The sequence below is a fragment of the Dermacentor andersoni genome, chromosome 2 (genome assembly GCF_023375885.2).
Source record: "Dermacentor andersoni chromosome 2, qqDerAnde1_hic_scaffold, whole genome shotgun sequence".
NCBI lineage: Eukaryota > Metazoa > Arthropoda > Arachnida > Ixodida > Ixodidae > Dermacentor > Dermacentor andersoni.
In genome coordinates this window covers 192,475,969-192,501,706 of record NC_092815.1, presented here as the reverse complement: position 1 = coordinate 192,501,706, position 25,738 = coordinate 192,475,969, and the positions used below count along the sequence as shown (strand labels likewise).

The following is a 25,738-nucleotide window of genomic DNA, read 5'->3' as shown; positions in this document are numbered from 1 at the left end:
GCATACTTCTCGCTGGCTTGCACGACAAAACCCCATGTCCGTTGGCCTTGCCTGTTTTACACGAAGCTAGCTGGCATACTTCTCCAAGCCATCCAGGTGCTCCACGTAGTGCAACAAAAGGTTCCTCGCGAAAACGAAGCTCTGGAAGGACTGAATCATCTGCCGGGCCTCCTGTGAGGACAACGGTGAGGCAGCCTGCCCTACCCCGTCATCGCTGCTGTCGTCGCTATCCGATGCAAGCATGTTCACGATGAATGCCGCATCGTTTAGAAGCACTTCGTTTCCAAATATATAGCAGTGCACTTTCTTTTCACCGGCAATGTCATGCACTGCCAATGATCAGCGGGTGGATCAGCCACCTTCCGTTTCAGCGACGAGTAAACGAGGCTAAGAAATCACATGGCCAGGAATGACTTCGACGCAACCAACAAAGATGAGCATGAACGACTTAATCAGCAGAACTGCACAGAATGAGGAGCCAGCGAGCGTTCTGGACAAGTGTCTCATTTCAGGAATCACGAGCCATTTGTACGCAGGCGCGATTAGAAGCAGGTGCGAGAGTGAAAACCGGAAGGCTTTCACTCTTTGAAGAGCTCAGCAACGCAACACCATAGCCACTAAGATACTGTGGCAGCTGAAGCACCATAGTGGAATGTTTCATATTTCTGTTTCAACTACAGGAATGGGACTGTCCAAAGTCATTTTGGAGTAATTTTTGGAGTAAGTAAATTTCCGTGTTGGAGCAGTCTGGAGCAGACGAAATTGGATTTTGGAGCAGTTTGGAGTAGACTAAATTTCACTTTAGAGCCATTTGGAGCAGATAAAATTTCATTTTGGAGCACTTTGGAGCTGGCCAACCTGAATTTTGGTGAAATAACGAAATATGGCAGCGCACTTAGAAACAACGACGAAACACACAATAAACCAACACGAAGCGTGCAGTAGAAGTACACTTTGTAGCTATAGCGTACTAGAATAGAGAATAGTGAGTCAACCGGCAACATGGCACATGCTTTTCTATAAAGCCGAAAACATTGGTGACACTACAATCGAAATATATATTCCTGCACCGACCATCATGCTAGCAGAAAATGTTCTGAGCCTGAGCTGGTATAAAATAAAACTACTGTAATCTGTTTTTATAGTGATAACGATTATATGGACACTCCAGGCACATTTCTGCTGTCGCAGCGATGTTTGGTATAAAGTCCAGGGGCGATAACATCGTATGCCGCACCCGAACACCGCACACCGTATGCTGTATGTGTCAGTGAAAGCATGCGAGGGTGAGCCGATGATGGAGGCTCAATCTATCTCATGCGCGCTAGGAAGGAAAGTGGGGAGGAAGCGCGCCGTGTTCCATCGCACTCAAGGCACTGGTGGGGGAGGGGAGGCAGGGTTCACATGCGCTGGCCACTTGTTGGAAGCGCATAAAAGTCCAGCGTTATTAGCATTAAAATTATGAGAAACTGAGCAGGAGGCGCCGTCGTGCAGTGTGCGGAATGTGAATGGCTGCACTCTTTTTCGGAGAATGAATCCGTTGCTGTTCATGACCACTGTCATAGCATGCATGACAAAGTCGTTCTGACCCAGCATGGTGCAATTTAGGTCAATCTTCTGTTTGGCACAGTTCGGCGCAGGAATTCGCATTTGTATCAAAATGGCGCAATTGGCGCAAGTTCCACCCCTGCAACCACCTTGAATTATATAATGTGCACCCGGAGCTTGGTACACAAGCACTCTTCCATTGCACCTCCAACAGAATTATGCCATAACCCCGGACACCGCCGCTGTCGCAATGGTTACAGGAACAGTGGGTACAAGAAATCATACGTTCTGATCAAATACTGATCTGAAAGCCCCAACATAGGCAACTGCTTGGCACTTAAGCACAGGATGGGGTCTTAGAGAGAACGCTGAAGTCAACACCCACCTTGCATCCAACGTGCCTCAGAAAAAGTGGCGACACTCGTGTGGCCTTGAGCAGCGACACCTTCTCGACGTTGTCCACTGGTACCCAGGGCTCTCTGGGCCACCTGTACTTCAATTCCGCCAGCTGCCTCTACAACAGAGACAAAAACAATATAATTCAGCCAACTCAAGAGGCTACCAGCTTGTAGTTTGCAACATAAAGGCAAGAAACCACGTAACCACGGAGGAAGATAAATAGGAGCGCCAACTCAAATTTCATGCACTGCATTTGGCATATTTAACTAATGTCCTAGCAACATGCTGCAGTCAACATTTTAGAGCATTCACCACTCACTTCTTCACTTCTTTTTCTGAAAGCTTGCAGTTCTAAATACGCATGCGGCGTGTAAGCACGCCACATGCACATTTATGCAAGGGCAGGGCAGCAAGGGAAACACGTGTGCACAAGAACAAATGGTGCCAGTCAGACCATGACAGCGGTTACATGAAACGCATGTCATCAAAGTTTGTCAGCTCATTACCTTGCAGTTGGAAAAAGATGTAGTAGGCTGTAGGATGCCCGGGAGCATACTGTGTTGTCAGCACTGTGAGTGGGCCAAAGGCCAGCCTGCTTACTCTTACTTCTCAGTTGTGAGTGTAAGAGTAACATAGAGCATGAGTGAGTGCCAATGAGTGCACGCGGACACGGGTGTGACCGTGACTGTCAGGAAGCGTCAGTGGACACGAGTATGAACATGAGTCAATGTCAGTGTGTGTGTGTGAATGCTAGTGAATACCAGTGCGGGCGAGTAGGTGAGAGTATGAACGTGAAGGAATATTGGTGAAGGCCAGTGGACACGAGCATGACTATGAGAAAGTAACGGTAAGTGAGTGGACATGGTATGGACATGAATGGGTGCCGGTAAGTGCTAGCAGAACTGAGTATGAACGTGAGCGAACGCCAATGAGTGTGAGTTGACGCGCGTGTCAGTGAGTGCGTATCCTTAAAAAAAAAATTGTTTGCTCTCCTGTAATCGAGAATAGATGTAAGCATGAAGTGGCAACCAGCAAAGCAGATTGGTTGAAGATAACGCTAGCCACAATCTTAAAATGGGTGTAGTGCATGTTTGCAACGGCACAGCCCCCCCACACCGCACCACGCCATACTGTGCGCCGGTCCATATGGACGCTGCCCAGCTAGAAGAAAACCGGCTGAAGGCAGTACAACAGGCAGCGAAAGACGCTAGAAAGACAAAGCGTACTGCCCCAATAGGAGAAGAAAAGCGCTACACAGCATGGCACCATCTCTCGAGGCGAAACAAAACCTGCGCCGGAGAACTCGCAGACGGCTGGCGTTCAAAAAAGTCACCTCTTCAAAAGAGCACAGGCAACCCTGTCTCAGTGCCAAAATATGACACAAATGTATGGCGCCCTGTATCTGCCTTTTGAACATCACTATTGGAAATTACAAATAATACTTCAGCATAGTACTTGAAGTTACAACATGAGTGACATTGTGAACAAACATTAGGAAGAACTCGGAAGCAATATTTTTGTAACTTGTTTGGTTAGTAACTAGCATGTGTAATGTACAAAGGGTTGGGGGCCAGAACCGCATTTTCTTAAGTTTCGACTGGTTGCCTAGATGATCTTATTTTGTTCTCGCAACTTGCCCGGATTTTCTCGTTTGAGTGCCCGGATAACAGCTTTGGCTTTTGGCTAAAGCTCACTTGAATGTCGCCAACAACGGGAGCTAAAAGCATTTCATGCTTAATATTGGTGAATGTGAGCGAGTGTGCTACCGGTGTCACGCAGTGTGGCCGTTGTTAGTGGCCGTAAGTTAAAATGCCACCTATGTGTTGCCCCTGCAAGCTTGAAACCGTAGGACACAAGATGGACTGCCTTATCAGACAAGCCGTGTAGACTAGGGCCGTGCATGGGCCACATTTCCGAGCCTGGCCCCTGCCCAGGCCCGCCAACACTAAAGAACGAGCCCGCCCAGCCAGGTGTGAGAACCTTCATGCCAATGTTGCGGTGACCGAATATTTATTTCCAGATTAAATACAATTTATTTGACCATGTCTAATTAAAATATATTAAAACATACAAAGTCTACCAACTTAGGAAAATACACAACCACATCATAAGTTATCGCACAAAAACATGTCCTGTGAGTCGGGCTTCAATTAGTTATTTCAAATTCTTCAAACAAATTTTGCATGTCAGGCTGAAGAACCATTCTGCCATTATGCCCATGTTCCAGACTCGAGTGGGGCTCTGTACATGCACCGGCTTGTCCGATAAAAAGGGTGGCTTGAGCCTGGCCCGGGTGCTAGTGAAGATAGCGTCAGGCTTGCGGAGCATGGCCCACGGGTTGGGTGGCATATGGGCCTTCAGGTTGCCCAGAGCCCATGCACACCTCTAGCTTGCGCTACTGTCGAGTTTATTCTATCCTAGAAACTAAGCAGGGCCACAGCAGAACTTAGCTACTAGTATGCTAAAAAAAAAAGGGGGGGGGGGAGCAACCATGAACCTCCCAAATGAAAAACAGCTACCATGACTTCATTTCCCTTAATCTACTCTAATATAGCTGTGGCCTTTGTAAACATGAGTCTGCACTTACTGTACTTACTCGATTCTAAGGCAAGTTCTTTTCAAGACATAGGTTGCTTAAAGGCAACCTTCGAGATACAAGCGTATAATCAAATTCGAATACTCAAAGCTGATAAGAAATAAGAAAGTAAGCGATATTCGTAATTGCAATGTCGGAAAGATTAAGGAAACAGTAAGAAAATGGATGCAGCATGAAATCAGTGATAAGAAAAAGACCCCAACAGAGAGCAGACGTGACTCTCTCGGGAAAGGAACTGCGGCGAAGTGTGCTATTCTCACTGCAAACGTGGCACATGGCAAGGAACCGCACTGTGTCTGGGCCTCCTGTGAGGCAGGGCAATGGCAGCACAGGTTGCTCGTGAAGGCAGAAGTGGCCATTTCCCTTTCTTGTCCCTCAACATACCGAACCGATTGAGCTGCCGGTGCAGACACGCCATCTATTCCGGCCACCACTGCTGGCCGTGAATTTTTGTCACTATTGGACACGGCCGCGAGTGTTTCGTTGTTCAGCGAATAGGCATTGTCCCACTTGAAGAATCAGTCTGTGCACTCGCAGACTGCCGACTGCGCAATGTCTGAAACACCAATGCTCGAAAGGCTTATCTATGCATCCAAGGATTTCGCACATGAAGTTCGCATCACCAATGCTTGAAACGCTTAGCTGCAGAACTGGGACGTCCAGAAACGGAGAGATCGGTTGCGCTCCTCCAATGTCCGTGTCGCACCCGTTTTGACACTGATCGAGATCCCGGTGGTCGAGACAGCAAGAGCTCGCGAAGTGCAAAGAGTAGATGATGCCCCTTCAGAGCTAGCACCGGAACAACGCAGAATTGCAATGGAGTCACGTGGCAGGTGCTGCCAATCAGAGACTCTGGAACAGCCTTCAATCATTTGCTTTTTGTGCGCTTGTTTTTTTATGGAGAGGATAGGGGAAGTGAAAAATTTGACAAAGAAATGTGCTTCAAATTGGCTGATACAACAAAGTTTTTAGAGCTCTTTTACGTGGTTTTCAGTGAAGATATTTCGGAATCAGAGAAGGAGGGCTATAGAAACTGAAAATGTGATTCTCAAGAAATTTATTTCCTCGGCCATCTTTAGCAATGTGAAAGCTGCGTCCCCCCTTAAATGTCCTCCTGCATACTGCTATTGTACACCAAGCACGAGCTGTAATTCAGAAGTGACAAAGTTACAAAATTTGTTGAATGAGAGACAGCTTCTTTGATGACCCACCTGGCCCCAGGAATCAATGCCTTTCGCAAACGTCTCAGGACGTCTGCCAGGCACCCATGGCCACTGCCGGAGGAATTCCTGCTGTTCAGCCACTACTCGGGTCTGCAACTCCTGCAGTGCACAGAAGCATTGATTAAGAATGCTGAACAATCTGCTTCCCACCCACGTGGCCATCACAAGCTTCACAAGTAGCACTGGTTATGACAATGAGCTTTTGTTTGGTGCACAGTGGCGGCAACATGCAGATGTACTTTACTCACGGACTGAGATTCAACAGGGAAATTTTAAAGTAGAACGCCCAATAAGCACAATTACTCGAGAGTACGATGTCACGCCACTGCACATCTGGCCACTAGAGGTAGAATGAAGTCTGATCTAAGCATAAGAGCTGAAACAAGGTCAATGTAAAACGAACATGAGATGGTAGAAATGAAAGTACGCCTATGACTAAGGCCTAAATTGACATGTTTGATTTCAAGAGAATAACACAACATGTGAATCCTGTACTCTAAAGAAAGAATGGTAAAGAAGAAGGAAAGGCAGGGAGTTTAAACAAGACATTGCCTAGTTGGCTACCCTACATCTTGGGAAGGAAAAATACAGCTAAGAAAAAAGAAAGTAAGCAAACAGAAAGAAGCAATCAGTGTGAACACACTTGAAGAGGAATGCTTGCCAAAAGTCACAGGTGATCATACAGCCCGCTCGCCTTCAATAAGCTCAATAAGACTTTTGTGGTCCTGTATATGCAAGAGAGTTTCGGCCGAGGTTCCCAGGATCTCTCATTTTGAAAGCGGTATGTCATCTACGCGGTCAGCTGAGGCCAGCTCACGGGGCAAATCGTTGAGGACCAAAGGAGGGGCAGCAGCACAGAAGGTGCTCTATTGTTTTGTCATTGTAGAGAATCAAGCCTCCTTATGCATCAAAAAGAGAGTTTATTAAGCACGAACTGCAGCCCGACTCCATGGGTAGCTGCTGTTGCACGTGATCCAAAGCACGAGACCACTTCATCTCCTTCATCGTCGATCTTGTTTGAACTGCCCCATGCACGGGAGTTCTCAAAAAGCTTGATTCTAGTGGGTACAGGTGTTGAATGGTCCGTTTAACGGTAGATACACCCAGTAGTCTCAAGGTACAGGATCTTGTCTTCTCGTTCCTTCCTCTATGGAGCTCCTCTATTTGAACAATGTTCCATAGTTGCCAGGGCTTGCTGAACTCTTGTAAAAGGATGAGGTCGCCTTTCTTAATTCTGTCAAAAGCGGTTGCTGACTTGAGGCTGGGCATTGTTCCCAACTCCGAAAGGTATTCTTTGGACCAACACTCCCAGAAAGTTCTTCGTGTTTTTTCTCGTTGTTCCCACATGGGTAGTATATGGCGACTATCTACTGTGATTGTGCCAAGTGTTATGTTGAGCAGTGCAGATATTCGCCTTCCAATGAGAAAGTGAGATGGGGAGAGAAGTTCCATATCTTGACAAATGAGAAAGTGAGACAGGGAGAGAGGTTCCTATCTCGACAGTCGCTGTAAATGTATGTGATTGGCCAGGAATTGATCCCAGATTCTGCTTCTGTTAAGGTTGTTTGTAGCTGTTTCTCCATAAGAGATCCCTTTCTGATGTACTTCTTCAATGGCAGCTTGACAGACCTCATAAGCCTCTCATAAAAACCGTCCCACCACGGTGCATGATCGGCGATAAATTTCCATTTTATATGATGGTTAGCATTGTAGTTAAACTTCTTTGTTTCTCAATGCTTGCCACAATCTTGAAAACTCTCTTGCTCTTCTTGAATGTTAAGGTGTTGTCTGAATATATAAGAGAAGGAAGTCCGCGCAGCGAGACAAAGCACCGGAAAGCATTGAGAAAGCTTGTGGCAGTCATGTCTTTGACTAGCTTGAGGTGAACAGCTAGAGTCATGATACAGGCAAATATACACTTTGACGTAGTCATCTGGATAGAGGGGATCGGCGAAATATATTCCTGTTACTTGAAAGGGTTCCGAAGCGGTCAGTTTTTCAGGTGGTAATGGTGCAGTTACTTTGGAGAAAGATCTGACATTGTAGCGTTGGCACACGATGCCCATCCTCAGATGACCTTATTGACTAGCTGCCATCCTCATTATATCCAATATCTTTCCCTTAGTTGTACAAGTGTATCCCGAACTCCTACATGAAGAAATTGTCGATGGTGTTGCATGACGAGGGGCTCGCAGTAGTAGTGGTCTTTTGGCAAGATGATTCGATGTTTCTCATCATAAGATTTCTAGCTGAATTGTAGGCTTTCTGTGACTCGAAGTCTACTGTCAAGGAAGCAGGTCACGTCCCGAAGTGTTGAATCCTTTATTTGCTGAGCTCTGAACCTTTTTTTATCCAGTATAGTTCGCCGGCTTGTATTTTTTCTGCATTCAGGGCTCCCCGGGACTTACTTTTCAACTTTAGTTTCGAGGCAAATTGTAGTATCCAAGCTGTAACAAGGTGTAGTCACGCAAGAGAGCTGTATTTGTGAATGTCCATAATTGATGGTTCACTTGGCTTGACCATTTGCAAGGAGGGTGCCCGATCAGGATGTTCCTCGATGACACTCTGTGGAAGATCGGCAGAGTTCAGTCTACGTGTGGTGACCATTCATTCTCTTCACATTTAAGCCAATAGGGTCCTGTCCACCAGACTAAGTTTGTTTTTAATTCACGAGCCGAAACTCCTCTTGTCAAAAAATCAGCAGAGTTCTGCTTTCCAGGGTAATGGCTCCACAATGCGATATTCGTTTTGCTCTGAATCTCTGTTACCCTATGGCACATGAAGTCTTTTCATCTGTTGGGATCCCTGGTAATCCAGTACAGCGCAATCATTGAGTCAGTCCAAAACTGCACTGATATTATGTCCTTGGCTAGCTCTTAGCGCATGTATTCGTACATTCGTGCTGAGGCAAGACAGGCTAGCAGTTCCAGACTGGCAAGGCTTTTCTCCTTCATTGGCGCCACCCTGCGTTTGCACAAGACTATCATTGAGCATTTGTTGGTCAAATTTTCTGCTGTGCAAATGTAGTAAATGGCGCCGTAGGCCGACTTAGTGGCATCAGCGAAAGAATGCAGTGCGTATTTGTCACCAAGTCCGTTTATGCCCTGTCAGTAGAACCAGGGAATTCCAATATCACAGAGCTGTGGAAGTTCATTGCACCAATTCCTCAATTCATGTAGGGCATCCAGTGGCAGCTGTTCTTCCCAGTCAATATCTTGCTTCCAAAGCTTTTGAAAACAGATCATCCTTTTTGTGAAAGGGGTCAGCATGCCGAGAGGGTCGTATAGGCAAGAGGTAGTCTGTAGCATGAACTGCTATCGGTTCTATCTGCTATCGTCCGGGAAACCTAGGGAGTTTCCCGGACTAAACAACAGCACGTCGGTGTCAGGATGCCATACCAATTCTAGGACTGAGCACTCAAGACAGTTGTCCGAGAGGTAACTCCAGCAGTTGTATCAATTGTGGGCCAAGAACACCAGGGTTGTTCGAAGCCCACTAGTGTAACTTCATAGAGGCACTTGCGAATGTCTCAGTGGCTTCCAACCGCAGCTTGGACGCATCTTCGACGGAGTCCTCTCGGTTAAAATGTCGTCAACACATATGGAACGCCACAACTTTTTTTGTAGTTTTGGGTAAACAGACGATAGTAGTTTTGGGGTAAACAGACAACATTTGCTCAAGATGATGACAAATGGTTGCCGCCAAAAGAAAGGGACTACAGGTCATGCCGAATAGTACTCTGGTCATATGGCAGATATCAATAGTTGATAACAGTTGACTTGGCATGGGTGCTTTCTCTAGCCATAGGTAGTGCAAAGCACCTCAGTCTGTGCTGGTAATGCTTATTTGCAGAAATGCTTTTCAATGTCTGCTACTAAAGCAACGCAATGTTTTCTGAAGTGAAGTAGCAGCCCTATGAGATCGGCATTGAGGTTTGGTCCAGAGTACAGGGTGTCATTGAGCAAAAGCTCTCCTTTTTCATGGGACGAAGCATCGAAGACCACCCTTACTCTTGTTGTATGATCCTTGCAGATTACTGCATGGTGTGGCATGTAATACAATGCGTCTTCTGTTTCATCATCAGTGACCTTCTCGGCTACACCATCGTTAGTGTATTTATGTATGGTAGCATTATATTCTTGCAAAAGCGGAGGGTGTCGGCGAAGGTTTCGAAGAAGTTGATTTAAATGCATCTGTGAGTTTGCTCAATTGTTGCGGTTCAGAAGTGTCGGTTTCCAAGGAAGCGAAACTACATAATGACAATTCTCCATCTTGACTGTGCTGTTGAAGAAATCCAGAGCTGGGTCTGTGTCCTGATTCTTGTTATGTCCATCGGATTTTATCTCCGTATGTTCTAGGTCCCAGTAATTACCTATGGTGATGCGACGGTCCGACACTGCTGCTTTCAGTACAATGGTCTCATTGCAGTGTGTGATGGTAGCACAAGAGGCTACTGGTCCACGCTGAGTCCAGCCTAGTGAAGTCTCGATGGCTTTGAGTCCATTTACCAACTTCCCTACGTGTCCCGTGACAAATGTCCAGTAATAGTCACCGCCGATTAAGACACAACAGCTTTTGGGCTTTCAGCTTGGTCAATGTCAGTAAGTAATAACCTTGGTGCTCGAGCTTGTCTGTAAAGTCTCTAGTCGGACGTGGAATGGATTGGTCACAGATCTTGGTCGCGACGAGAGCTTTGATCCGCAGAGACTTGCAAGTATGCACTAAAGTTACAAGCATGCGCTGGAAAGCCTTCTCGCCCTCCAAAATATCTTAGTGTAAGACACCCGGATTGAGTACTTATTTAGTTTCTCAGCCAATTACTCAGTCATAAAACTGCGCTGGCTGCCTCCATCTAATAAAAAGTGAACCAGCACTTTACTTTAGTGAACGACTGCCCAAGCAACAGCTGTTTGGAGGTATACAAGCCATTTGGAGGTGCCTGTTCCAGTCATCTCGAGCCGTATCTGTGTAGGGAATGTCTGGGGTCCAGCAGTTGTTTTCGTCAATATGGGGTCGTGCATTGTTTCCACATGGCACCGATTACACTTTCCACATTTAACCTTTCTTGTGCAATTTCTTGCTACGTGGGGCTCCAGGATACAACAAAAGCAGCGACGTCCACCTAGTAGGCGTTCTTTTTTTCTTCTTTTCCTTGAGAGGAATTCCAGTCACACTGCTCGGTATAATGAGTTGCTGCCTCGCAGAAAAAGCAGGCCTTTTTTTGATGAACGGGTCGGGCAGTTGAGGTCAAAGACATTGTGGTTGGGTGTTGATGGCACAGAAGTTTCGTTAAGTACTATAAAGGTCACGATCTGGATGGCGCGCTACTGCGAAAACCTTTTATCTTTTAACACGCCCTCCTGTACGGAAACATGCAGGATGCTTCGTACTCGAGACTATTTCTGTCTGAATGAAAAGCAACAAATACTTCATGCTCGCCTTCTGTTGCTCGTTGCGCTGTCCTTGATCACCAGTGCTTCTACCTTCCTTCTCCCTTTCATCAGAGCTCTGGATGCAATGGTCTTGTTGAAATCGAGGACAATATCAGGAGGAAGTGATTACAGGAGGATGGGGTAGAGCAGTGAAGAATAATTATCCTCCGATACTCTGAGAGTCTTAAGAGGAAGCTTTAGCTCGGGCCCAACTCCGACGCGGCCTATTCAAATACATGTAAAACGCAAAAACGTTTTTATGAGATAACCCCTGGACCGATTTTCATGAAATTTGTTGCATTTCAAAGAGAAATTAAAATTCGAGTGACTGTTGGAAGCGGAATTTCGATTTAGGGCTTGAATTTTCTTAAATCGATTTTGAAATATTTGACCGTTTGAAAAAAATGGAAGGACGAAGTTTACAAATTCATAGCTCTGCATCAAGAACTGATATCGCGGTTCTGTAAACGGCATCCGTTAGATCGTTCAAAGCGGACAAATTCAATATGTCATTTTACATCTTACGTGAATTTGTTACGTCGGTTACAACGGTTTCGCAAAAGTTGTATTTCCCTATGATTAAATTTTTTTTATATTCATGTATAACACATCAATTTTGTCCGCTTTAGATGTACTATTAGATGCAATTCACAGAATCGGATTATCATGTTTAGTGGTTGAGTTACAGAGTTGTAAACTTGATAGTTTCGTTTTTTGAAAATCTTCGATTTTTGGCAATATTTAATAAAAAATTCACAACCTAACTCAAAAATTCGAAACCAACAGTCACTAGATTTTAAGTTTGTCTTTTAAATGCAACAAGCCTCGTCAAATTTGGTGCAGTGGTTGCCGAGAAAAACGAATTCTCCTTTTACATGTATTTACATAGGAGCACTCGAGGTAAAGCTTCCTCTTAAGGGCACACATCTGGTACTGCATAGTGTTGTAGAGCCTTCAAAGTCCTTAAAGGTCTTTGGAGGATCGAACGGGTTGCAAGACGATAAGTCGCTTCAAGTGATCCTGAATGATATAGTCGTTCTCAGCAAAGCGCCATTTTAGAATATCCAGGCTATCACTATAGCAGCTTGCAGTTGCTGGAAGTCCTGTGATCGCCAATGCCACGCCGCCAGTCAAGACCAAGCGTAGATAGGTGAACTTGTTTACTTCTGTGAGGCAGTCGTTGTCGTGGATCAGTTGCTTGAACTGTTCCCAAAAATGATGCCACAGTGATGGTCAGCCATCGAACTTTATAAGGTCGGTTTTAGGAAGGTGAACATCGCGCTGCTCTGTGCGTTGAATGAGGTCGCTTGAGGTCGACAATTACGTACGATTGGTTGATTCCTGAAGCTGACGTATACAATATTTTAGTTTCGCAGACATCGTGGTGGCTCGATCATTGTAGTTCACAACCCACTCAAACTCTGCTTCAGCTTCCGTGGCTGATATTAGAGGGACGATGTCGGAGTCAGCTGCCCTCAAGTCGGTGTGAAGATGGCTGAGGTGTTCACTCAGGATGCAAAGCTGCTCTTCCGTAACATTGTCTTAGCTAAGCGTTGATTTGATGTCGTCAATAAGCAGCGTCTCTCGGCTTTGCGCTTGAGCGCGTCCATGCTTTGACTCTTCGGTGAGCAGCCAAAGGTCGGTAGACAGGAAAGCCATGGGGCCATCAATGTGGTTCACTGTTCCGATGAGTTTCGGCACCACTTGTAGAGAATCAAGCCTCCTGATGCATAAAAAAGGGGGTCTATTAAGCATAAACAATAGCCCGAATCCGTGAGTAGCTGCTGTTGGGCGTGATCCGAAACACGAGATCGCTTCATTTCCTTCTTCCATCATTCTTGTTCTAACAGTCACATCAGAAGAATTTCATGCAACGCTGTTGGCCATTGTTACTCAAAGTCCTCATTTAGGATCCCCATATATAAAGCCACTGTATTTTTCCGCCATAAAGTGGTGCTTGATTCCAGCGTAGCTCCAGTGATCCTGCAGGCTTCACCAGCACAGGCTAGGAAGACTTGCTGGAAACAAAAGACACTCTTGCCAGAACATAAAATGCACTCCTGGCTCAATAACTAGCCACTAATGGATGAAAAAAGGTATCCGAGAACAAAAAAGAAAATTAGATTATGGGGTTTTACGTGCCAAAGCCCTGATCAGATTATGAGGCAAGCCGTAATGGAGGGCTCCAGATTAATTTTGACCCCCTAGGGTTTTTTAGCGTACACCCAATGCACTGTACACAGGCATTTTTGCATGTTACCCCCGTCCACAGGCAGCTGTCGTGGATGGGACTTGATCCCTCAACTTCGTGCTTAGTAGCACAATGCCAAAACAATTAAGCAACCACGTTGGGTGTATCTAAGAATACAGCTTCAGACTGCTGTAAAAGGGAACATTCCCAATATGTTCATCTTCATCGAACCCTCCGCCACCTATTCTGCACATTGGCTCGAAGGAAGCAGCTCCCATTACAACACAGAGACATCAGAAACATCAAAATTCAGTTTAGAACAAAATAAAGATACAGTAAAGTAAAGTGCATATTTTCAAGAAAGATGGAGGAAAAGTGACAGACAACAATGGACATAAGTCACTGCACATAAAATCATCCCTATACATGACCACACTAATACAGATGTATTTCACATGTCCTTTATTAACCCGCAATTGGTCATGGTCCAAATATTGCCAGCAAATGACAATTAGTGGTTGCCTAGGGTTTGTAGCATAGCTACCACCTTTGCTGGGCATAAAGTACAAACGACAAGCAGATTACGGCCTCATCTGTCACGCCACATCCATGATGTAAAGCCTGCGTGATGAATTTTAAAGCAACTGACAGTGTAAGCAAGACTAAGGCAAAAGTGCTGAAACAGTCCTGGCATACAAAGCATGACCCAAGGGCAATGAAAATAGTTTTTGAATTTGCATATTTCTTGCAACATACCCAAACATTACTATTCACCTTAGCAGTACTCTCCGTGAAATGCAACCGGCTTGCCAGCCATTGCCTGAAACTCTTCAGTGGTTCCTGCAAACTGATGCCTCTAATTCTTCCCTAATTTTGTTCTTTGCCTTGTCTGCATCTTGAAATTTCTTTTTTTTTTATGGGGAGATGCAGGTTGAAAAATTTCCTTTATATTTTTAAACATCTTTTAGATTTTGGTTGCAAAATTACGTTTCACTGTTTTATTTCCCTGTTCAAAAATCATTGTGTTTCTTGATCCACAAGACTGAAAAATTATTCTAATTGAGGCGCAATAGCTGCAGAGGCCTCATTTTTCTATTCATGCTCACCTGATAAGGTCAAAAATACAAGTTTTGCCCAGATGGTTAGCTTTCCTGGCGCAAGAACAAGCGAGCCCTACACTTTTAAAGAAGTTTGCACCCACTGGATCTTTTCACACATTAATTGTCATCAGCCTTGATTGCATTTCCTTTCTTGAAAACTCGGTGCCTGCTACTTTCCTGTCAAGAATGCTATGTCATGCTGATTATGTACATCCTGTTTAGAACTTCCAACTTTATTCTTTCTCATAACACTTGACAAAACATTCGTGAAATCATACGAGCCCGAATTTGTAGACTATGCAAAATTCTAGAGGGTTGGCAGGTATCTGTCTGCAACATCATGCTTTGCAGCCACTTCATACATACGGCCAAGCGAATGATGTCTTGCTGCTCCTGAAGCGAAGGGTTGGTGACAACACGCTGCTGATAGCACTGTAGCAAGTACATGTACTCGGAGTGTTCGATGGCGCTCAGCGTGCTCACGGAACCTTGGCCTTGCTTCGCTTTTCCCTTTTTCTTCTTCTTTTTGCCAGTCACCTGCATTTGGCCAGGTGCTTGGGCCGATTGCAGAAGCTCCTTCAGTAGCGCCTTCTTCTGTGCTTCCTCCTGTGCCCACACAAGTGAATAGCGCTCATACTCCGCCTTTGTGAACATGGTCACCTGCAAGTAGGACGGATGAATCCATTGTAAAGTCCAAAGACCTGGTAAAGTAGACCAGGCTAAATGTACCGTGAAGGACAATACGCTCAAAGAGCTGAGAGCAGTGCATTTTGCACTGCTGTTTATTCCAGCAAGATGAAGAACCCCTGTGCCACACACCCTCGACAGCCGCACTTAGTCTCCCTTTCTCTTTGTGCAAGCTATTTCCTTGCTCTTTTTAACACTCGTGACTTACAAAGTGTTATGGGCGCATTTCTAGAAAGCACAAATGTTGTATAAGCTGCATGACAACTCTGCCGTTTCCAAGCTTTAGGCGACATGTGCACATAATTCCATTGTTTCCTCCAATGTTCTCAACACGTGCAAGTTTCTACCATAGTCTGGGCATGGAGTCAGCCCACACTATGGCACTATTACCTTTAGCAATGCTAGTGATATGCGACACTATGAGCACTTCCAACGACTATTAAGTATCCCTTGTACCAGTGATTCCAAAGGTATTTTTTGCATCTCTTGACACAATATACATGCTTTAAGCAGCTCGGTATTGCGCTAGATACTATGGCTACAGCTTGCAACTCAGGAAGTGCCATCAGCCACTTTCTATGCATGAAATGGGCAGGTGTCAAAACTTCTGGCTCCTCTGGTGTACGATGTGAATATGTCATTGATCTACTGTTTATAATTGCTTCAATTTCAGTTAAGACTGTACTCACGTGATGGGAATCTGGAAGTTACCTTCCTGGAGCTTTCCTCAAACTGTATTTCACTGACATACCATACATTCCTAATATGTGTCCCACCAAGGAGCCCAGAGAATTTGCATGTAATGCGACGAGCTGACAGCTAATCACCAATCTCACTTCTCCAAACAGTGCCACACAAAGCAAGAAGTTCACAAGAAGCACGCTTAAAGCAACAAGCATTGTCAGAGTACATCACAGTGGAAAATTCGCAAGGTGCAAAAAAAAAAAATGGCGGAAGTTACCTTCCTGGAGCTTTCCTCAAACTGTATTTCACTGACATACCATACATTCCTAATATGTGTCCCACCAAGGAGCCCAGAGAATTTGCATGTAATGCAACGAGCTGACAGCTAATCACCAATCTCACTTCTCCAAACAGTGCCACACAAAGCAAGAAGTTCACAAGAAGCACGCTTAAAGCAACAAGCATTGTCAGAGTACATCACAGTGGAAAATTCGCAAGGTGCAAAAAAAAAAAATGGCGGAAGGCCTCTAAGAAACTGTCGGCCGTTGAGTGTAAGACAAAGTCAAGGAGACTAACACAAACTACTGTGCACATGAACAACATAAAGTAGTCTTTCTGTGTAGGCTCACTTTTAAAGTATACTGGTCAATAAGAATTCACACCTACAATGTCAAACAGTTTGGACACATTCACTCAACCAGCAGCTAGTGCAGCCATTGGAGCCGTAGCAGGTTTCAGCCAGAAGTAACACACATCGCCCAATCACTCATTTCACGCACTGCTTCAGCTTCGTCACCCAGAAGCGCTCTCAGAGTTCTGCAATGGTCAGTGGGATTCCCGCGTGAACCACCTACGATGCAAGCACAATGTGATGAGCACTGTGGCACGGCCTTGACCTAGAAGTAGAATCGGGTGCCTGATGCCTTCTTGGTCCGCGGTATTCACAAGTTTCCTTTGAATCCACAGCAAACCAGGTGATTTTTTTTTTTTTTCAGGCAGCCATATAGCAAAATAATTTTAGTGCCATGAGATGACACATCCGAGGAGACTCCAAGTTTAGCCGTTACAGACGATTCTGTGATTACCTTACCATGGGACATGTGGTATTTCATATTAGCCATGTTCTTGATAGCAGGAATTGGTTCGGCATGGACATCATTAAAATATTGTCTGACTGCTACATCAAAGCTAATGAGAATGTATCTGTTCTGAGAAAGTTGACAAAGGGGGCAGCAAATCAATTTCATAGCTCCTGTACAACTGTCATGCATACATGCTTGCAATTCTTTCCAAGGTAAACAAGCTTCATATCTGCAATCATGGGGCTCAATGGTCTGGATGAAAGCTTTCACAACTTGTCATGGGCAGCTGATTCAGAAACATCTGTGGTCATTAAGCTTTCGAGCAGCCAGAACTTCTGCAGCTCTAAGCATACAGCTTCTTTGTTCCTGCTGCAATCAGTCCACAATCCAATCCACAAACATTTGCTTCTATGTGAAGATCAAAGGGCTCATCCCTGTTTGCGGGTCCTAGAAATGTCCAGCCCCGTACAATTTCAATTGAAAGGAGACCCTTGTGTTCCTCATCCCAGATGATGTCTTTTCCAATTATCTTCCACAACTGATCTCATCCAATATATAAGCCAATGCCTTCTTTGTGGACATTAGGGAAGCAAAGGGCATCAGCCAGTGGTCGACCACAATTCTTGAGGCCTCTGATGAATTACTGGTCCTTTAAAGCTTCAACAAGGTCTTCATATGTGTGCAATTTCTACTGTTTCAATCACATGAACACCGTCAAATTGACTTTGCAAGACTACTTCAATGAGCCTTCGGTGAGTACTTTGGCCACCACTTCTGTTGCCAAAAACATTGACCGTAAGGTCAATCTCTTCCAAAGCCTTGAGATTTCCCACTAGAGACTTTCGCAATACTTGTTCCTCAATCCCATCAAGTGTTTTATTATTTTGAGCAATTGAAACCTTATTCTGCATTTTTCAATGTATGGTTAATTTTCAAACTTCCCTCCATCGAAAACCCTTAAAAACCTTTTTCAACAAATCTGCTTCACGTTTTAAATGTGAAAACCTCATTTTAGCTCTTCATAACGCAATATATATATATGTACTTGTCATTGCAGCAAACAGTACAGTTAGAAACAAGGAAAAGGGCGCAGTAGGCATGCAATTCTAAAGACACGAATAGATGGGAGCACTGAGAAAGTGCTCCCTTCTATGCAGTAGAACATGAAGACTGAATCCACACAAGTGAAAAAGTTTCGACATCTATCTAGTAAAACAAAAAAGAGCGAAATAACCGCAGATTTCAACATTGCCATTGAAGCCACCTATGTAGCAGAAGAAAAACTATGTGGACGAGCTCAGCTCATCCTAAAGATTCAAAAGGTTAATGAAGGTGCGCTAGCCGCCGTTGTCCAGATTACCTCTGATGTAACATGAGCCCTTTGTGCCTTTTATCTTACCACTAAACGATTGCAGAAAAATGGTGTCTATGCTACTTCGCTTTGTTCCAGCTGACACAGCATATATGGAGGTAATGCTCACCGCATTTTCCGTTGGAGTCGCTATGCGAGCACGTACAGCACCTGCTTTGCAGCAATTTGAAGTGAGTCTTCTTTGACAGTGCGAGCAGCTCACCTTATGTTGACAGTCCCTGGCTCGGTGTCCTTTGGTTGCGCACTTGAAGTAGCAGCCAGCTATTGAGAGAAGACACTTTTTCTCCAAGTTGTCAATCGCCGTGTCACAATCCCGCATTGAATGTGCCCTCTAACAGAAGACGCACGCCTCCCTTTTTGTCATGGTGTTATTGTGGACTGCAGCCAATTCCATGGGCCAACTCTTACGTCTGCCGAAAGGCTGTTGTCGACCGCCGTACGAGACCAACTGCTGGTAGGTCGTCTGTTCTCTACGCTCCACCTTGATGCAAAGGCACTTGAGTCCTGAAGTTCTTCTTCCGAGCTTGGCTGGTCATACACACTAGTCACCTCAAGTCAATGCCGTCAGTAATATTCAACCACTATTTCTTGTGGAATTGATTGTGCCAGCACCTCGCACAGCACTGCAGTGTAGGTCAACTATGAGTCCTCTGAGGGCTCCGATGTTCAATTGCACAGTCATAGAAGCTTCTCAGCACACTAACGTTTGCCGACATAGTCACGGGGCCGTGAGTGCGAAGGTTTTCCAAGTGTTTTTGTTCAATAATTCACACTCCTACAAACCGTTCACTCAAGATAAAAATGATGTCCTCGTAACTGATGTCTGTTGTCAGTATACCAACAATAGCCTTGGATACCGGGACAGCTAGGAGACCAGAGGTATTGGAACTGGTCAACGTTAAAGGGACTGACAATAAATCTTTATGGACCTAGTTTTTTATGGCACCATGCAAAGGTCACCCTTGGTAGTGTTTACACCTGCAGCGGTCACTTCCAAAGGTGCATGGATATTTTGTAATCAGAATTTTTCGATCCGAGCAGCCTCTAAAGAAGAAAGTCCCTCCTTCAGCATCGCTGAGAAGTGAGAGCGATGTCGATAGCCTGCCTTGCAAATTGTGAAAGCCATCATGCTGCATTCACAGCAGTGCACCTGAGCTTAACCACCTATATTTTGACCTTTTTCAACCACTTTTGAAAACAAAAAGCTGATACAATAAGTTTCCATTTTTATGTAGACCTTTCTTATACTTGTACTGCGTTTTTCCCTAAGTACAAGCCTACGTCATGGCTGGCTGACCCCTGTCATTGTTATTCTGTCAACAAACCAAGCCAACTCATCGAAAACAAAGGCAAAGGCAGCGCCACTTTTCTAGTCACTACAAATGAAGGCCCATCCATACATTGTAAGTTAGAAAAATTTTATAACAGAAAAAGAGTACTGCATTTTTAATCCTAATAAAATCCCCCCCCCCCCCATGTAACACCCTCCTGCTAGAGGGCCTTTAGGGGTATTCTGAATAAATAAATGAAATGAATAAATAAAGTCCCTAAAGCTCAGCACCAAACTTGGCCACATGCTTCATTGCCGATTCTATGCTTTGTTGTCCTAGGCTGAGCTGGCAGTGTGCTGGCCACAAAAAAGCAGTAGCATTTCATAAGTTACTGTGAAACCATCGGCAGCACTTGCAAGGTGCCCATAATCGGACTAAGAAGCTGTGCCACTTGATTCATTGACTGATGCATTAACATTGTAGAGCAGCACTAGGGCTCCGAAAGATGACGTAGTGGAGGGCTCCATATTAATTATCTCAGCACAAATGCTTTTGCATTTTGCCCCCACTGAAATGCAGACACTGTTTCTAACCGTGTCATTAGAAATGCTACCATAGACCTATCAACACAAGCTAAGCATTGAAGCTGCTGGCCAGTGTCTCTCATCTGAATAGTGCTCAACGAGTCCAATTCCTACCCTTTTTTTACATTCATTGCCACTAGGTGAACACAGCTTGCACTTCCACCAAGTTTTCACTTTGCACCATGGTTTTGTAATCTTTCTTGGAATCACCATAACATCTGCCTGTGTGGTACCATATTGCCGATAATGACAGTGCATTAGATTGCTGCTGTCTCTTTTATATTCATTTTTACATGCAAGCAAGCACTGGTGCAATGCAATGACACCGGATCTGACAGGCAATCCGCAATGCTGAAATATTGTTTCCTTTGCTCCACAGCACGCAACTCAAGTACTCCAGACAAGGTTGGTACATGCTCTAGAAGAGTACTCACAAAAGGCTGACTCAACTAGTGCCTGCAAGGTGCTCATTACTGAACAACCATAAAGGTCGCTTGAAAAGTTTATCTTGCCTCCGAAAAAGACGCAGTTGCGTCTAAATTTGCGGAGAATTTCAGAACTTCACCATATTTTAAAAGGAGGTTTAACTGCTCTGCAAGTAGCACAACAAAGCGAAGAAAAAAAGTTCCTGCAAAAAGCATTTCACATCACACCACGAAATTGATGATGAAACGGGAAACGAGTATGCGTGCATTATATATATATAAAAAAGAAACTTACACCAACTTGTAGCTTACAAATGAAATAATACCGTTCGAATGTGCACAAAGCACCACAACCTAGGGATTTGGGCAAAAAATGCACTCTAGCAGGTCTGGCTTTCGGGCTTCTAATTGCGTTGTTTTTTAATTATCAAGCAATTGATCCACAAGCAATTATATGTCAACATATAATTCGAAGTAAACCTGCATGGACACAAAGTTTGGGGACGCAAACCATCGGGTTTCCAAAAAAACGTTAAAAATGCAAGAATACATACAAAAGAAAGCGAATGGGGTACAATGGATGGATGGAAGGTAGGAGCGTCCCCTTTGAAACGGGGTGATGGCAGTTGCCACCATGCTCACCTTTGCACAAAAAACGCAAGCAGAGCGCTGCACGTAGGGTGCGGAAAGGTCCGTTTGGGAACACTAAAGCTGTTTGGGTCCGCAAAACTTACTACCTAATCCCCCAAGATCAGTTGCTGCGTGCCCCGCGGGGCACGACGACAGACCATTAAAGCGGGCATTTGCCAGTGGTAAAAGTTTGCTCGCGAAATATCTCGTGAACCTACCAATGTCGCGGCATCGAGTTTTGCACCATGTGTACGCTAGTAAGGCTCGCCTTGAAGAAACAACGAGAAGGCTCACATGCAATAAGGGCAACAGAACATACGCGGAGAGCAGCAAAAAGACAAAAAAGGATAATTCGTAGAGCAAATACTGCACCTGTGCGCGATGTCAACCGCGCAAAAACGATAAAGAAGCGTCAAATACAGCGTCCAACCGCACACCGCAATACGCGCCATAGAACGCGCGACATGGTCACATGGCTCACATGGCAAGCCATAGAGTTAGCGAGTTAGTGGATGGGATGGGTGGATGGATGTTATAAGCGTCCCCTTTGGAACGGGACGATGGGTTGCGCCACCAAACCCTTGCTACTATGCTGCCTAATATCCTACCTTGATTAAACAATGAAAAAAGGGGGAAAAAAACACTCTGAACTACCACGCCCAAATTTTCTGATCCGCTATTGCGAATTGTGCTTTTGTACGTCTCCGTCTTTTGTCGTTTCCCTACCTTTCTTCCACCAATCCTCCAGTCGCCTCTTACTAATGTTTATTGCGGACATGTTTGCTTTACCAATGTTCCCTCTGAACCCAAGGGCTTCAAGGAGGCGAGTGGTGCCCAGTGGCGTAGCAACAGGGGGGGCCGGGGGGCCGTGGGCCCCGGGTGCAAGGGGCCAGGGGGGGGGGGGGGGGGTCATATACGTCTGAAGACTTCCGGAAATTGTCGATATCCTCGACTAAACCCGGGGGGGGTGACAGAAGACCCATGGACCCCGGGTGCCAGACGACCTAGCTATACGCCACTGGTGGTGCCTACATCGACCGCTGGGTAGACGTCTTGACATTCTAATAAAACATGCTCCGTAGTTTCCCTAGCTTTACCGCAGCAAGCACATCCTTCTTCTTCCTTCTTATATCTCGCTTTATAGGTGCGTGTTCTAAGGCATCCCGATCTCGCTTCGAAAAGTAATCGCTTCCCTTTGAGTTATCATAAATGGTTTCTTTCCTGGTTTCGTTTTTTCCTCTTAAGTAGTTACTCATGGCAGGTTTCCTTTCCATTGCCGCCACCCATGAGATTAATTCAGCCTCTTTGACTTTCCGCTCGACCTTCTTTGTTGCTGTGTTGTCCACCCTACAGGCCGCATACTTGCTGGTAAGCTTCCTAGTTCTTTTCCTCCACTGTGAATCAATGTTTTCCCTGTACAGATACCTGAACACTCTCCCAGCCCATTTACTTTCTTCCATATTCCTCAGCCGTTCTTCATACTCAATTTTACTGCGAGCTTCCCTCACTTCAAAACTAGTCCAGCCCATATCACCCTGCACAGCTTCATTTGTAGTCTTCCCGTGAGCGCCCAATGCGAAGCGACCCACTGACCTTTGGTTCCCGTCGAGTCCTGATTGTACCCCTGATATATAGCAAACAACCGCATTTCCAAAAGTAAGTCCTGGAACCATTACACCTTTCCACACACCTCGGAAGACCTCGTACCTATTGTATCCCCATAGCGCTCTGTGCTTCATTATGGCTGCATTTCTCTTCCCCTTTACTGTTATAGTTTTTTCCTGTGTTTCCACATATCCATTGCCTTCGTTTATCCATATACCAAGGTATTTATATTCTGTTACCCGAGATATTTCTTGGCCCTGTATCTCCACTGTCTGTTCACTGTTTTCATTGAATACCATAACACCTGATTTTCTAACACTAAATTTCATACCTAAATTGTTGCCTTCCTGTCCACAGATATTAGCCAGACGTTGCAAATCACTTTGCTTGTTAGCTAGCAAAACAATGTCGTCCGCATAAAATAAACCTGGGAGTTGCTGCTCTATTACTGTACCCGCCTGTTTGTATGAGAGATTAAACCCGATAGTACTTCCCTCTAGCGCCCTCTCCCTCCTCACCATGTACATCATAAACAGCAGCGCGGATAAAGGGCACGTCCCTGCCTCGATCAGTCCCTTGTTGATATGAACTTTCGCCTCGCTCCTCATCCCTTAATTCCCATTCAACGCAAACGGTATTTTCTAGGTAACTCTCTCTCAAAAGCTGTAGACAATCGTTACCTAAGCCTTCCCCTTCCTCCCACAAAATGTTGCGGTCTACGTTGTCGTAGGCACCTGTAATGTCTAAAAAGGCCACATACAACGGTCTGCTTTCTGCTTTTGATATTTCAATACACTGAGTAAGAACAAACAAGTTATCATCCAAACGCCTACCTATCCTGAATCCATTCTGAAGCTCTCCCAAAATGCCATTATTCTCTGCCCATGCTTGAAGCTTTAATTTGATTGCCTGCATTGCTAACCTGTATATTACCGATGTAATGGTCAACTGTCTGTACGAGTGAATTCTGTCTTTCTCCCCCTTACCTTTATAAATTAAATTCATTCTACTTTGTCGCCAACTGTCTGCATGGTATTCGTCTATCTTTTAAAGTTTTTTCCACTGCTTTCACCAGAGCTTGCTTACTTTTTGGTGCTAGTTCATTTATAAGCCTAACGGGAACCTCGTCTAGCCCTGTGGCTGTGCGCTTAGGAATTTTCTCTTCCGCTTTCTTCCAGTTTAAATTTGTCAGCACCAGCTCCTTTTCCACTTGGGTCTCTTTCATGCTCTTTTTTTCATCAAGTACAACCTCGTCATTGCCTTGGAAAGATTCGGCTGTTGCTTTTCGGATGTAATTTATTGCCGCTTCTCCTTCCAGTCTGTTTTCATCATCGTCTAGGATATGTTGTTGTATTGTTGTTGACTTCCTGCCTAATAATTTTATGTGGTTCCAAAATATTCTAGGTGCGGCCTTCTTTTTCTCACGTATTTCTGACAACCAACGTTCACTTTCACCTTTTAATTTTCCTTCCACCAGTATTTGAACCATAGACTTTTTCTCCCGGTATATTTCCCATTTACTGGTTACTTCATCCTGTGGCAACTGCGCCTGCTTTGCCTGCCTGTGCTCTCGAGATGCTTTCTGTCATTCGGCGATCGCTTCTCGTATCTCCTTGTTCCACCAGCTTTCCGGTTTCTTTTTTCCTTTCCAACGAACATGTTGTTTCTCTTTCCGTATTTCTGTCGTTATTACACTTAGAAGCTCACCATATTCCCACTCTTTACTTGGCCATTTGCCAAGTTCTTCCTCAACTCTAGTGACTGTATTTGCTATTTGTTCAGCGTTCAAATTTGGACTGGCCATTTTGCTCTCTTTGCTCTCTTTCCCAACTACATATGCCATAGTCAAAATGATGCGTTTATGGTCACTCCCTATGCTGCTAAACCCTTCTTCATTGATGACCATTTCTCTCAACTTATCATGAATTCCTTCTGTCATCAGACAGTAATCAATGGTCGATTGCCGGTTTCCCACTTCCCACGTGATCTGTCCTTTACACTTAGGCCCTGTATTCACGATCACGAGGTTATGTTGCTCACAAAGGTCCAGCATTGACTTCCCGTTATTATCGGTATAGCCATCTAAATCCTGTATGTGGGCATTCATGTCACCTAATAGGACAATTTCAGCACCACTCCCGAAACCCTTAATATCAGCGCTTATGCATTCCACTAACTCTCTATTCTTCTCTGTGCAATTTTTTCCGGTCCACAAATACGTAACGCCCAGCCAAGTCTCTTTCCCACTCATTGTACCTGATAACCAAAGATGCTCTTGACATTGTGAATTTACTCTTTTCCATTTGGCTTCCTGATGGATGAGCGTTTCGACTCCCCCTCCTTTTCTTTCCGACTTAGTTCTGTTGCACCCTTCCCAAACATAACTCTTAATAAGTGGTGGCTCTTCTGAGTCTCTAAGGTGCGTTTCTGTAACCGCATACACCCCTATTTGTTCTCTGTGTAACTGCTCCTCAATCTCTGCCCACTTTTCCTTTCTTCTGCCGCCCTGCATGTTTATGTAGCCTATTGCATGGCAAGCTCTTTTTCTTGTTTTCCTCCTTTCTCTGTAATCGACGGCGATGCTCTTCTGATGTTCCCCTAGGGGACCTTCTTCATTACTATCTACTCTGACCTCCTGAGCGCCCGCGGGCCCCCTAAAAAAGCAACAGCGCGACCACCAAGTCGCCATTCCACTTCTCGTGCTAGCCTGTAATTGAAGTGGATCCCGTCTCGTTTAAAACCATCACATCTTCTCACTTCCCTGTTTACTTCGACAACCTCGAAGCCTTTCTCTAGGCTCATATTCTATATTGCCTCATTAGCAGCCACTACGACTCTTTCTATACATGACTGTCACGCACAGGCACCTCCGGCACCGTGCACACCACGATCTGCACCTGAGGGGATAG

At 44.9% G+C, this 25,738-nt stretch overlaps 1 protein-coding gene across 1 annotated transcript in view; it reads right to left on the bottom strand.

Moving 5' to 3' along the window:
* Positions 1-21,917, bottom strand: part of LOC126540273 (uncharacterized) — a 141,682-nt gene extending 119,765 nt beyond the window's left edge. Inside the window, exons 1-4 of the mRNA XM_055075935.2 lie at positions 21,597-21,917; positions 14,856-15,149; positions 5,755-5,865; positions 1,934-2,062 (exon numbers count right to left, since the gene is read on the bottom strand). Of these exons, the coding sequence (XP_054931910.1) occupies positions 1,934-2,062; positions 5,755-5,865; positions 14,856-15,143 (528 nt within the window). The 5' untranslated portion in view covers positions 15,144-15,149; positions 21,597-21,917. The remainder of the gene's footprint in view (positions 1-1,933; positions 2,063-5,754; positions 5,866-14,855; positions 15,150-21,596) is intronic.
* Between the last annotated feature and the right edge of the window lie 3,821 nt (positions 21,918-25,738).